At 40.7% G+C, this 15,542-nt stretch overlaps 1 protein-coding gene across 1 annotated transcript in view; it reads right to left on the bottom strand.

Annotated features, from left to right (window-relative positions):
• Positions 1-900: 900 nt before the first annotated feature.
• Positions 901-15,542, bottom strand: part of GPR68 (G protein-coupled receptor 68) — a 41,625-nt gene continuing 26,983 nt past the window's right edge. Inside the window, exon 5 of the mRNA XM_067547102.1 lies at positions 901-2,381. Within this exon, the coding sequence (XP_067403203.1) occupies positions 1,142-2,239 (1,098 nt within the window). The 5' untranslated portion in view covers positions 2,240-2,381 and the 3' untranslated portion in view covers positions 901-1,141. The remainder of the gene's footprint in view (positions 2,382-15,542) is intronic.

The raw sequence follows: 15,542 nt of genomic DNA, 5'->3' as shown, positions 1-15,542 counted from the left end.
TTGTTGCAAGGCTTGAGGCGACTGGACAAAGTTATAGAAATCTCTCTCTCTCTCACACACACACACACACACACACACACACACACACACACACACACACACACACACACACACACACACACACACACACACACACACACACACACACACACACAAACCAACTCTCTCTCTCTCTCTCTCTCTCTCTTCCTTTGGGAAATGTTTATAATTTCATTTCATGTAATTTGTTTAATCTAATCTTTTCAGCAAGGTGATCACAGAGTTGACAGCTTTCTCATAGTTAAAGAGTTAAAGACCAGTAGTTAAAGACCATTATAGCAGATTCACACCAACAACATTATCTTATTTCAGCCAGTCCAGCCATCAGGACAGCAGCTTCCCTATGACTAGTGCTGTACTGAGTCAATAATATATACATGTGATCTGAGCTAAACTGACGTGGCGTATATTTTCCATGCCCTATGGCCAGGTTCAGGTTACTCAATATAACTAAGGAATTCCCCCTGTGGAAGACTATCAGCTCAGCTCTCCTTACTGTACTGATGAGCTATTAAGCTCTTTAGAAGGTAAAGCAGCTGCAATATGTTTATAAACCAAATACTGTTGCCAGGGCCAGATTAACACAGAGGCTTTAGGGGCTGCAGCCCAGGGCCTCGGGATAAGGGGATCCTACAAAAATAAAGCCCTGCCCCTCTCTCACGTGACATGGGTCCAGCGCCCTGGCCAGGAGCCACTCCCAGCCCCAAGCAGTGCCATGTGGTGTCTATTCCTCCCTCCCAGTCCCGCCCTTTCCCCCCACCCCTCTCCCATGTGACGTGGGCCCAGTATGAGTGTGAGTACCACTCAAAATCATCTCATGTGCCACATTTGGCATGCGTGCCATAGATTACCAACCCATTCTATATGTTTTAAGACTGAAATGTAACCACAGAATGGCTTTATGTTAATTAAAAGGCAAGTTTAATATACGTTAAAAGCCTTGATGCCATAATTGTGATAATTTTATTTTAAATTAAGAAAAAGACTTGTATACAAGGGCCCCACAAAATCTAATAGCCCCAGGCCCACAGGAGAGTTAATCCGGCTCTGACTGTTGCCCAAGATTAGTCATACCTTGAGATCAGTCTCTTTCTAAAGGATGCTAAAGTCTGTCTATACTTGTGGTGGAAGAGTCTTTCGTTTCATTAACAGTATGTAGTTTGTTTGATAACTCTGGCTCTTCAGCAGCTGGTACACTGTTGCTTTTTCTGAAGGCTTCTGGAGTTTTCAGCTGGTAGGATACCTTGGTTTTAGTCCTTAAACATCTTAGGCATATTAAACAGGAGTCTCTCATTTTGACAAAGTTCTGGTAAGTGTTCTCACTGGAAAAGCAGTACAATACTGGGTCAGCAACACAGTTAAAACTAGTCAACAAGAGAGAAAAGTGGTAAGTGTTAAAGATTTTCTTTGCAAACATGCAGTTGTTCTCAAACAAGCTGCGAATTACCAACAGGATGTGGTATGGTCCAAAGCAAACCAAGAAAATGACAACAGTGCTTGAAACCAGAAATTTAATTTGGATTTTCATCTTCTCTTGAGTGCCATGGCTCCTGTGGACAACTCGTAAAATGCCACAGTAAGAAAAGAGCAATAGGAAGAAGGGGAAAAGGAAGCCAGAAAAGAAGCGATAGTAATTGACATTGTGCTCCCAGTCTTTGATGGGATAATGTTCAAAGCATATTGTGTGACTGTCTGCATCCTTACTAACATTAGCATGTTGAAACAAAAAATAGCTCATCAGAATTTCCTTGCTCCAGATAATGATGCTCACCACCACAGCAGCCTTCATTGTCCGAAACTGAGAGAAACGAAAAGGATATACCACTGCTAGAAAGCGGTCAATGCAGATGCAGCAGAGGAAGCCCACACTGATGTAGATGTTCTCATACAGGAGTATGCCACAGATTTTGCACAACAGTGCATCATAGGTCCAGTTGTCATGCTGCAAAACATACTGAAGCCAGAAGGGCAAAGAGAAGATGTAGAACAGGTCTGCTATAGTCAAATTGCACAGATAGATACCCAGTTCGTTTTTGGCCCTGATCTGTAGGTACCCAAAGTACAGCGAGAAGCAGTTAGCTGGGAGACCTACTACAAAGACAAGTATGTATATCACAGGGGATAAAGTCTGGTGTATGTTGTGATTAATGGTGCAATTAGAAGAACTATTCTCAGTCGCATTCTGTGTGGACTCCTCCATCTTCTAGCAGTGACCATACATCACTCATCAGGATCCCAAAGAGAAAGAGGTAAATTTTAATTTCATCCCGTTTCATAAGTTACTCATTTCTTCTGCACCGTCTTCCTATTGAGGTGGTTGTCTGCCTCAGGATCTTAACAACCTGAAAGTAAAACATATGAAATATCTTACGAGGAATACCATTGAAAAAAAAATTTCAATAAACCTATTTGTCCTAGCGCTCAGCTTTCTCAAATTCTCTACCACAAGACCTGCCTCAGAAATCTCATAATTTGGGAATTGTAAATATAGGACCTTCTGCCAATGATCTCAAAGCACTTTACTTTTCAAACATTCATCAGTTTAGCCTCACAATCATGTTATCAGATAAGGAAATATTTTACAGATGAGGTAGAGAAATGTTAAGTTATTTGCTCAAGATAACAGCTTTTCTGAGACAGAGCAGTGAATAGAGTCCATTCAGACTTCCTTATAGGATATAGGCAGCTATGGCAGAAGACAGTGTATTTTTTCTTTAATTTTCCTGAACAAAATGTACTGACTCAGCAATTCCTGCAAGGAACTTGCACTTTTCAAGCAATGTCTCCTGCACACACACAATTCCAAAGCTGCTTTACCCTGTTGGAAGAATCCTGCAGGGAAAGATTTGCAGAATCCTGTAAAAATCTCTAACAACAACGTATCCATCTCTGCCCTGCAGGATATTCAATTGCAGATCTGCTAATTACAATGGACTCTCAAAAAACCCAGTCTGCTGCAAGTTTCCCTTTGTACATCTCCACTATACATGGGTATAATTATGTTCAACTAAGGAATACTTTTATTATCCAGAGCCCTAGCCATACAAACCTTGTCAACACTACACAATTTTACAGTGAACATGGTTGTGAGGATCAAGTGTGATGACCTTATATGATTACAGTTTAGCAGTCAGTGCAGACCAAGACAAATTGTACTCAGCATCAGGCAGCTAACTGATTAAACCCTGAACTACACCAACCATGGTCCGCCTTTGGTCATCTATGATTGTTCACAGATGTGTTCAATTACAGTAAAAGTAAGGAAGGTGGGCACCTTGAATTTTTAATGAAGACATCCTTTCTCTCAGGGATTGAGTAGGCATTGAAGTTAAATAGATGTTAACGAAAGACAGTTTTAATACAATCTAACTAAAGTCCCTTCTCCTGTGTACCGTTCAGCTTTCAGTCTCACATCTTTTCACTAGTCCTCCAGTCACTAAAGAGCCTTTCCCATGGAGACAAGAGCAAAACCAGTGGAACTAATTTCTTGACTAAGGTTTAGTTATGTAACTGAAGTTTGCAAGACTGGGCCTTAAATTCTGACTAATTGGTCTTTATGCTGAATACCAGGAAGGTAGTATGAGCAAAGACACACATTTTGCAATGCCATATTTAGACATTCCCCTCTAAGCAACACTGAGATGCAAAATAGAGCTCTGCATGGGACTATTTTTTTGATCCCGTCCTGCCCTGCCCTGCAATAGCCACTTCCACCCATTCCCACATTGTTTCTTGCATTTTTATTCTGCTCCCACCTGCAGAAACCTTGGATTCCAAAATCTTGCAAGAGAGAAATTCCCATGCTACTAAAAAAAGGTCGGTTAATATATTATATATATAAATGGAATTTAGATACAATTTAACCAATTTTATTTACTAAAAGAATAAAGCAAATCTTGCTTAAACCATGTAAAATAGTACTTTAACTTCTGTTATAATAGACATCAAACCTCTATCTCCCACTTAAATTTAAGTATTAAAACCTTTATTTTAAAAAAAAGGAAAAGAAAAGCTTGCTTTATATTGCTGAAATTCTATTTATGACAAACTGATGAGAGATTAAATTACAATAGAACCTCAGAGTTACAAACACCAGAGTTATGAACGGACCAGTCAAACACACCGCATTTGGAATCAGAAGTACGCAATCAGGCAGCAGCAGAGACCCCCCAAAAAAGCAACTATAGTACAATACTTTATACTATAATAATACTAATACTACTAAAGTATACTAATACTTTATTGTGTTAAACATAAAGTACTAAAAAAAAGGGGGAAAGCCGCACTTTTTTTCTGCATAGTAAAGTTTCAAAGCTGTATTAAGTCAATGTTCAGTTGTAGACTTTTGAAAGAACAATCATATGTTTTGTTCAGAGTTATGAACATTTCAGAGTTTCGAACAACCTCCATTGCTGAGATGTTCATAACTCTGAGATTCTACTGTACTACAACCAGAGTTTGGTTTTTTTGCCCACCCAATCCCACCTGCAACAAAGTATCTGTTACCTGCTCCTGCTATTATGGCTGCAGGGATCCCAGTCCTGCTTCAGGGATCTAGTGCAAAAACCTGGTCCTATGCTGTAGAACTGGTCAGGATGACTGATTACAGCATACTGCACTGGGTGTGAGGCTGTAAAATGCTGTACAGAAACATGGCTTCATGTCTTTATTTCACATGGGTGATTAGAACCCTCAATCCTATTTTCCCTAATCACAATTATTCCATTTTACCACTGAGACAGCACATCCCTGACTTATTTGCTTAATCTCAGGTTTTTACTTTTAAGAGTTTGTATCACTGACTTTATGTTTTAAAGCAGTGGTTTTTAACCTTTTTTCATTTGCAGACGCCTAAAAAATTGGAATGGATGTCTGGACCCCTTTGGAAATCTTAGACATAGTCTGTGGACCCTCAGGGGTCTGCAGACCACAGGTTGAAATCCACTGTTTTAAGAGATACCTAATCAGGAAGTTGATACCTGTGACTTGTTTCCTTCAAAGAGCCTTTCTCCTGCCACACTTGATCAATGCATAAAATAACTGTGACACTCTCCACAGTGGAGATGAACAGTTTTGTAGAGAAGGCTACGCAGGAGAGTAAACCCCCTGCACTTGTGCTGGATACGGCTTGTCTTACACAAAAGTGGTTTCAGTCAATCAATTAATGATATGAGAAAGGTAAGCAGGATTTAGCTGAGTATCTCTTGCTTCTTATTACTGAGTGGAATAGAGTGAAGGTGCTTCAGCCTGCTCATGGGGAGATCCAGGGTGCTCCTTCAGATAAAGCTCAGCTATAGCCCAGGATGTGCCCTAGAATAATACAATATGCATTTTTTTCAAAATAAATCATGCTAAAATGACTGAGTGATAATGACAGCTCTTTTTTTTTTTACTCACTAATCTGCACACTTTCAGAGGAGGAGTGGAAAAAAAACTTTTTAAAAGAAGAATACCCTGGTGTTATGGAACTGACAAATAACTCCCTTATAAGATGTACCAGAGAAACTGGAACGGAATAGAACAACAAGAAGAGGTTAAGGCAAAGATGAAGTCTGAACCAACCCAGATAGCAGAAGAAATAAAAAAAGAAAAATGACTAAGCTGCTCTGTAAAAACTGCTTGTGGTGCAACTAAACACAGTGGCTAACCAGAAAAGTTACAAGTCTACTACAAACGCCAATTAGGGATAGTAACAAGCAAGCACATTTCTCTTAAGATAGATTTAAAAAACAAAATAGCAGCAGCTGTGTCATTTTTCAGAGCTATGATCTATAACAGTGGCAGCATCTCCTTGCTGATCTGTAGCCACAATCGAGGCAAATTACTCATCCCACTGGCCATCTGATGGTTTCCAATCCCATCTCTACTCACCCCATGGCACTATGTCTCCTTTGAGAAGACTCATCTCAGAGCTTAATTCTCCAAAGGTGGGAAAGATAGAAGTAGACTGTCTTCAACATCTGAAGAAGCCCCAATCATTCCTCCTGTTCCTAACTTCAACACAACACAAAGGCAAATATTCACTACTCAATTTCACACCTTCAAGAAGTTCTCTCCTCCAATCTCTCCGCATATTAACTGCAGCCAAAACATAATGCCCTCCCAAGGCAGTGAAGCTGTAAGAAACCCATACAAAACTGCAACACCATGTCTGTGCCAAGCATTGTCTGCTGGCAATAGCATAGGAAACAGCATAATGGCCTTCCCAAACCCAAGCTGAGTAATAATGTGTAGCTAGGGTGGGTCCTTTGGTTTGAATGAAGCATTGCAGGAAGTCCCTCTACACTCAAGTCCACACCTTCAGTAGCGGGCCAGAGAGCCCTATTCCAAAGAGGCTCCCTTAGGCACGTATGCAAAGTTTGTACACACAGCCCTTCTCATACATAAGACACTCATTTTCATAAACAGGTGGGGTAGTAGGGTAGGCCTCTGTACACACAATGGATTGACTCTGTGGCAGTGGGTCTCTTGCTCTTCAATCTGCCCCTGCCCCTGTCACATAGCAAGGACAAACGTGAATCACTGTCTTTTAGAGCATGATATGGGCTAAGATGCATGTTTTAGATCAAAACTTCCCCAAAGTTTTAGGTTGCTCAGATTTGGGATTTTGGTTCAACCCATTGTTTTGATAAAAGTCAGACATGAAGTTCACTTCTGAATTTAAGGCCATAAAAGGGACCACCAGATCATCTAGTCTGACCTCCTGCACTTATCACAGGCCACCAACACCACCTGCATACTAAACCCAACAACTGAAATTAGACCTAAGTATTACAACCCTCAGAAGATTATGCTACTGTGTGCCACAGGCAGAAAACAGGAGGGAATGAGGCGCACAAGTGCCAGGGCACAGCCATCCGCCCTGCAGTGGCAAGGAACTGATTAAGTGAGATATACTCAGATAATCCTGGCTAGTGACTCACACCCCACGCTGTGGAAGAAGGTAAAATCCCTCAAGGTCCCTGCCAGTTTACCTGGGGGGAAATTCCTTCCCAGCCCCACATATAATAATCAATTAAACCTTGAGCATGGGAGCAAGAACCAGCCACCCAACCACCTGAGAGAGAGAATGCTCAGTACCCTCTCAAAACACCGGCTCTCCCCATCTAATATCACATCTCCAACAATGGCCTGAAACGTTGGGGATTCTTATATCACTGATGTTAGTTCTGGCTCATGGTGACTGGGGATGAGGAGCCTAGTGGGGGGAGACTAAGAACACACACATTACATTTAAATCAGGGATCGGGGAGTCTTCAGAGCTTCTGCAGATGTTCAGACACTTTTGTAACAATGGCATGTTGCAATCAAGACTAATCACTTTAGGAAAAGTACTGGAGGAGAGGGCTGGTTGCTCCCCTGCAGCCATCCCAGAAATGGGGTCCTGAAGTGTGTGGAGAAGGTGAGTAAGCCAGCTGTATGGTGAAGCTGTCTGATCAAAAGAGACTATCCAGAAGTCCATCCACAGAATATGGAACAGGACATTGAGGTATCTGAATCCTGCCCATTAATCAAATTCATTTTCACTGAATGAGCCTCATGACACACCTCACAAAACACTCAGACTCACCCAGAAAGACTCATTTCTCTGGTAGAAGACTAGCACCCCTTCCTATTCCTTCATAAGCCTCCCAGGCATGGGTATCCAGGTAATGAAGAAATTAGCCAATGAAGACATACCTCTCACAGCCTAGTTTCATACTTCTGCTTCATACTTCTAGGAATATGGGTTAATATTAGCATATGCCTTGAATATACCATTCTATGCAGTCATGTACTACAAGACAGAATACTGTAAGTACAGTACTATAAAGTGGGGTTCTCACATTCCCCAGTCTCTGATTAAGATAGAGTATAGTACAAGGGATTTTGCAATTTTAAAATGGCTTATGAAGCACCTGATAAATTGCTAAAGGGCTACCTCTACTTTAAAGCTGAGGTGCAAAGCATTTTTGTTAAGTATTTCTATATATAACCAACAGTGTGTTAGACCATTTACAGTCAGGCATGAAGGTTCCTATCCTTACAAGTTTAAAATCTATAACTGTTGCTGGAGCAGGAAGCAAACAAAAATAGTGTTTTTATTTAGGCCGGTATCAAAGTGGCTATGAAGCATTTTGTTTCCGCCTTCATCTGTTTCTTTTTGATGCATAGTCTTCCTCAAAGACCTTCTGTTATTCTATCTTTCCAATTTTTACTCTACTTGTTTTTTTACATTAGAAAAACCAGGTCTGCTTTCCTTTTCTTTGCAGGGAGATCTTGCCAAAGACCTGCCACAAAAAGATGAACCTTTTTTCTTTTTAATCTGACACCATCTTTATTCATCATAAAGGATAAGTAAAGGGCAGAAAACAAAGTCACGGTGCTTCCTTAAACCTGAACCCCAGCCTAAATCTTAATTCAGATCTGAACACTATCCATTCAGTGTTAGTGTTAGTTATTAACTTGTAAATGGGCACCTCTAACTTTTATTTCTATCCACAATCATAATTACTCACTGGTGTATTTATCTCAGTGGGAGGAAACCACTGAACTTTTCTGTAAATTACACATCCCTTAACTTTTGTCATTCCTACTTCGCTTCATTTATAAAAATATATTGTAAAAAAGGAAGCCAGCAGTATTTTTAAAAACCCAGCATAAACAATAGACGAATTAGTCAACGTACAGTTTTCCTGCAACACAGACACACAATTAGTCATTGCATCAGCTAAACTTCTTCACTCATCCCAGTCTTGATTTCCTGTTAGTTTTTCCCAATTGCTTGACTTCCTTTCTCCATTAAATCCTTCAGATGTTTGAAACAGATCTGTCCCCTTCGGTATTTAATTTCTGAAATTGATTATTGCAGATGCCACTTGTGCTGCAATTTTTGAAAATTCAGGACTAATGACAATAAATATTTTGATAAGTATGTGTTAAATGGATTTGGGTATCAGTTTTTAATAGAAAACTTCCTTTTTTCCTCAAAGGGAATTTAGTGTTTATGAACTGTGTTGGATTGGTCACTTTTACTGAATAGAAAAAAATGCTATAATATTCCACAGAAATGGTTTATAACACTGTAGTTACTGATGTGCTTTAAGTGAGTACTGTAGAACTCTAGAATACTGAAAAACATAAATTGACATAACATTTCTTCATTGTGCTTTTGGTAATGAATCCCATCCAAAAGACTTTCATACCATCCTATCCAATAATACAGATCATTTAGTTTGATACTATACTACTCTGACACAGAGACCACTTGGCAAAGGGTCCCCTCGTCTTTTGCAAACAACTCACAACTCTCCCCTTAGACCTGACAAACTCATTATGCCACACACAGGTCTTGGAGGATATTTATCCATAAAGAGTAACATGCAAGATATCTACAGAAAGTTTATTACTTGTCAAGATTCCTAATCATTGAGAGATGTACATATGGTTAATATTTAAGGAATAATATATTTATATTTCAAGTACACTTCATAGACATGAAGTAGAAATTAGTTACCAGGAAACTGTGTCTTGATGATGTCCCATTCAGGGAAGGCAGAGTTGTCACCCTGCCCTGTTTGGCCAGTGATGCACTGGAAGGCTCAGTTGTTTAATATTGTGCAATACTAAGATTTTGAATGGGAAACCATCAGAGGCAAAGAATAATAATAAAAACCACAAAGGTAAAAAAGAAGCTTCACAACAAGACAGAAGTTCGCCTTTTGAATAGAAACAAAAGGCAGTTTTCAGTATAACACAGAGGGAGAAGCACTCTGTATCCATTCACTGAGGAAACCCCTTCTGGAGCAGGGGTGTTTTCATGAATGTTTGGATCCTGGTTCTTGGGAAAACAGCTAGCTCTGAAACAGACTGAACTTTGGGGGAGGGGAGGAGTAAATCTACAGTATTAGATAGGAAAGGTAACCATTGACAAATGTAGACTTAGGTTTGTGTCTTATTATTTTGTTTTGCATTTTAGTCACTTGTTGCCATCATTCTCTTATTTCTAGTTAAATATTTATTCTTGCTTAAATAAATTTATTTCTGTTTCATCAGAAGTGCTCACAAATGCTGTGTGGTTTAAAGGAGTGATGGTTTGAGATAAAACTTGTGCGCTAGGGTACACTGCACCTTTGGGGGCAGAGAATCTGGAATTTCTGTGAGTAGCTAGTGTCAGGGGCTGCATATCACAGGGGAATGCTTGAAAGGGACTTGGGGACTGAGTGCACCTACTGTTAACCTGCAAATTGACTTCAGGTCTGGCATAGCTCAGAGGAGAGAGTTTGAGTGGCTGAAAGTTGGCAGTGTCAGGGAACCAACACCCAGCTACCACAAAGACGACACCCTCTTGCTGGCGGCAGGAGGTAAACAAGGTGACTCATGGTTTGAGGTGCCCCAAGAACTGTCACAACTATACATTACCATCCTATCTGATCCAGTTCCATGCCTACCCACCCAGGAGTGTACATATCCATCCTATTTTATTAAATCCACTATTATCCTACAGCTAATCATGCTGTCCCCTCTGATATTTTTCAGTATCAGGTCACCTAGTACTATCTAATGCCTTCTCTAGAATATTGCTGGTCTGTGTTTGTTTATTTGACTTACTAATGGCTGGAAACTAATATTCTCTATTTATCCACAGCATAGGGAAGCAATAAAGTCCAGTTTCCCCACTGCTATTCCTAATATGCCTCAACATTATTCTGGAGGGACTGCCACAACAGATGAAAGAGGAATTCAGTTTCCAGTGCCCTTTCAGACCTTGGCCTCGCTGCTAAAAATGCCACTGAGAATGACAATGGTTGGGGGGAGCATAAGAGCAGCATTGACTTGTTTCACACTGTCCACCCAACACTTAGCCAGATTGAAATCAGTAACAGGGGATAATAAATCATCACCAATCCCCTCAAGCCAAGGAGCTATTGTTTGAGAATCTCTAGCTGTGGAATATGCACCTCTATTTCTCCAACAGAGGTTAAATTTGCTGGCTTTCCGTATGTAGCTCTAGGCTCATATTTTCAGTCAAACATTTACTTGACTGGGGACTTGAGGATTTTCCCTCCTGTTGTGGATTGAAGGGATAGATATATTGATACTAAATATGAACAATAGTGGTAAATGTACATAAAGCATCCAGAGACCAAAGCAGCTAGCCTGTATTACATTAGAAAATACATAAAAGTTAATTCCTCATCTTTCTGATTTTTGCTCCAGTGCCGTCTTGCTTCCCATAGGTAACAACATATCACAGAAGTGTAGGACTGGAAAGGACCTAAATAGGTCATCTAATCCAGTCCCCTGCTCTCCAGGCAGGACTAAATAATAACTAGCCCATTCCTGAGAGGTGTTTGTCTAATCTGTTCTTAATGCCTCCAATGAAAGAGACTCCACAACCTCCCTAGGCAATTTATTCCAATGCTTAACTATCCTGACAGTAAGTTTTTCCTAATGTCCAACCTAAATTTCCCTTGCTGCAATTTAAACCCATTGCTTATTTGCCCTATCCTCCAAGGTTAACAAGAACAATTTTTCACCCTTCTCTTTGTAACATCCTTTTATGCTTTTATGTACTTGAACTCTGTGATCACGTCCCCCGCCCAGTCTGCTCTTCTCCAGACTAAACAAACCCAAATGTTTTCAATCTTTCCTCATAGGTCATGTTTTCTAGACATTTAATCATTTTTGTTGCTCTCCTCTGGACTTCCTCAAGTTTGCCCAAATATTTCCTGAAATGTGGCATCCAGAACTGGACACAATACTCCAGCTGAGGCCTTATCAGTGCAGAGTAGAGTGGAAGAATTACCTCTCATGTCTTGCTTACAACACTCCTGCTAATACATCCCAGAATGATATTCACTTATTTTGCAACAGTGTTACACGGTTGACTCATATTGAGCTTGTGATCCACTATAACCCCCCAGATTCCTTTTCATAGTACTCCTTCCTAGGCAGTCATTTCCCATTTTGTATGTGTGCAATTGATTGCTCCTTCTTATGTACTTTTCATTTGTCCTCACTGAATTTCATTCTATTTACTTCAGACCATTTCTCCACTTAGTTTAGATTATTTTGAATTTTAATCCTGTCCTCAAAAGCATTTGAAACCTCTTCCAGCTTGGAATAATCCACCAACTGTACTCATTTATGAAGATATTGAACAGAACCAGACCCAGGACCGATTCCTTTGGGACCCCACTTGATATGCCCTTCCAGCCTAATTGTGAACTGCTGATAATTACTGTCTGGGAATGATTTTTCAACCAGATAAGCACCCATCTTATAGTAGCTCTATCTAGGTTATATTTCCCTAGTTTGTTTATGAGAGGTTCATGTGAGACAGTATCAAAAGCCTTACTAAAGTCAAGCTATACCAAATCTGCCTCCTATGCACAAGGCTTCCCCCCTTATACACAAGGCTTATTATTCTGTCAAAGAAAGCTATTAGGTTGATTTGATGTGATTTGTTCTTGACAAGTCCATGCTGATTGTTACTTATCACCTTATTATCTTCTAGGTGTTTGCAAATTGATTGCTTGATTATTTGCTACATTATCTGTTGGGCACTGAAGTTAACTGACTTTGTCTGTAATTTCCTGGATTGTCCTTATTCTCCTTTTTGTAGATTGCCACTACATTTGCCCTCTTCCTCTGGAATTTTTTCTGTCTTCCATGAGTTTTCAAAAATAATCACTAATGGCTCAGAGATCTCCTCAGTCAGCTCCTTGAGTATTCCAGGATGTATTTAATCAAATCCTGCTGACTTGAAGACATCTAATTTGTCTAAGTAATTTTTAATTGTTCTTTCCCTAGATCAAACCTGATTTTTACTGGTGTTCACTATGTTAGATGTGCGATAGCTACTAACCTTTTTGATGGAAACTGGGGGGGAAAAAAAGAAAAAGGCATTTAGCACTTCCACCATTGCCACATTTTCTGTCATTGTCTTTACCCCCTCAAAGAGTAATGGGCTTACTCTGTCCTTGGTCTTCCTCTTGGTTCTAATGAATTTGTAGAATGTTTTCTTGTTACCCTTTGTGTCTCTAGCTAGTTTAATCTCATTTTGTGCCTTGGTCTTTCTAATTGCATCCTATAAGCTTGTGTTGTGTGTTTATATTAATCCTTTGTAATTTGACATACTTTCCTTTTTTGGAGGACTCTTTTTTGAGTTTCAGATCACTGAAGATCTCCTGGTTAAGCCAGGGTGGGCTCTTGCCATACTTCCTATCTTTCCTATGCAGTGAGATAGTTTGCTGTTGTGCCCTTAATAATGTCTCTTTGAAAATCTGCCAACTCTCTCAAACTGCTCACAATCCTCAGAAGTAGTTCAAACAGGCTTTCTGAGTATAAATAGCCCTCGTAGAGTTAATTTATTACAGAAGAAAGCCCTGTTTACATAAACCATAAGCAAGGTCCCATAACCATAGCCCATATAGTACATCAAATACAGTTCCAGCATCCCTCACCATGTTCCAGTTCTCCAGTACCTCTCTCAGCATGTCTCACCCCAGCCGCTCTAACTAGCATATTTCTTCAACCTGTTTCATTCTCAGGTGTGGTTTTAGCTCTTGCCTGGAGACATCAGAAGGTTTATAACCTCCATCATTCACCAGCTTTTATCCATCTGGCCCTCCAGCTTCAGCTCTCTAGCTCTAAGAGCCATCAGGCACCTCCATTGCTATAAATCTTCAGCTCTCTCCAACCTTCTCTGGCTGTGGATTTCTGGCTCAGGAAGGTAAGCAAGTTAGCCCTTCTGCTGATTTCCCAGCCCTTTTCAGCCTCTTGACACTAGCTCCGGATCTCAAAAGTCAGTAGGCTAGCCCATCCACTGGCTTCCTAGGCCTCAGCCCTCTTTAGACTCCCAGCAATGGCTCTGACTCAGGAAGGTCAGCCAGCGAGCCCATCCACTGGCTTCCTGTTAATTCCTCTTTCTTTCCAGGGAGGGCCTACAAAGATCCTGCTACAGCTTTCCCCAGGGACCTCCTCCTCCAGTCTCCTGACTCTCATTAGGTTCCTCCCTGATATTGTATAGCTACCTCTCTTCCCTCTCAATTAGCTAAAGTGAGAGCATCAGTTCTGGCACAGGAGCGCTGGACCTGCTTCATTTACAGGGGCCTGTGGCACCATTGCTTTGTTTTTTACTGTGTAGTGGGGTCTGAAGAAGTTGCACTGCAGAGATATTGAGAGTTTCTCATGCTGGTGCTAATCACAGGGACAGTGCCAAAAGGAGCCTAGAGGGTCCTCCTGGAATTCTCTATCACTGGCACAGCAAAGTTCACAAACCTTTTTAAAATTATTTTTAAATTTGTATTTGTTTATTGACATAAGGATTTGGCCCAGAGCCCTGTGAAAGACAACCCACATCTGTCTCTTCTCCCTATTGCTCTTAAAGTCACCCAAATATTCAACACAAGCTTTTGTTCACCAGTCCAGCATCCAGCAAAGAGGGGTCTGAGCCTTCAAATCATCACCTGACTAGTTTTCACCCATGTGATTCATCTGCTTGATGTGAACAGGACTACCTGCACAAATCAGTGCATGTGGGATGATCAAGTCCATGGCTGGTATTATACTATTAACTGCCAAAATCCAAATCCCAACACCTCCACTTTTCAAAAGAACAAAAAGCCCTGAAACACAAACCACCATGCTCTATGAGCAGAAAGCCAGGCAAATAGGTGGTTATCTTGCCCTCATAAAGCAGTGCCTCAAACCCCTATTTAAAGTGACAATACCAGAAATTCTAATCCTGTTTGCATATTACCAGTCACAAACTATGTAGAACGCATTGAGACATAGAACATCTTAGGTAAGAGACAAGTGTTACACATGTCCACATACAAGGTGTTGGTAAATATGCTGTAGGCATAGGACTGGGAACCAGGAATGTCTGTGTTCTTAATTGGGTCTGACACAGAATATTTTCTATAGCCGTGGGCAAATCAACTAATCTCTCTGACTCTTTTCCCCTATCTGTAAAGTGGGAATTATTGTTGTCTCTTCTTCTGTCCCATTCTGACACCAGCACTGTCCTTCTGCTAAGCAGATGCTTGGGCCTTGCAGGTCAGCTTTCCAGGGAAGAGGAAATCAGTGATATAGAATCTGGGTATATTTTAAGTGCAACTTGCTTTATTGTCATATGTGCACCAGCTCTGGAATGGGAGATAGGGGTGTGAAACAGCATGCAGGGCAATCTTTACTTTTAGGGATCTCAGCCCAACACCAATTCCTAGTTTCCAGAGAGAAACTCTGCTCAAGAATTGACTAAACAGAGACCAAAGCCCAGAGCAAACTCTCCTGCAGCTTACACAACCCATTCTCCACAGGCCAGTGACTCTACACAGAACTTTTCATTGCCACAACCAAAGTCAACACAGCATGTCTTCCTAAGACTGAATATTTGTTCACACAATAAGAAAAAGAACTTGGAACAGTGCTACCTGGTGGTACTTATCAAAATGTTGCAAGCCCTACCTGCCAGTGGCAGAGACAGTTCTCAGCCTGGTCACTAGGCAACCTAC

Source organism: Emydura macquarii, unplaced genomic scaffold (assembly GCF_026122565.2).
Source record: "Emydura macquarii macquarii isolate MOO-44397 ecotype Brisbane River unplaced genomic scaffold, CSIRO-AGI_Emac_v2 contig_1229, whole genome shotgun sequence".
In the NCBI taxonomy this organism is placed as follows: Eukaryota; Metazoa; Chordata; order Testudines; family Chelidae; genus Emydura; species Emydura macquarii.
This window is presented reverse-complemented; position numbering and strand designations above follow the sequence as displayed.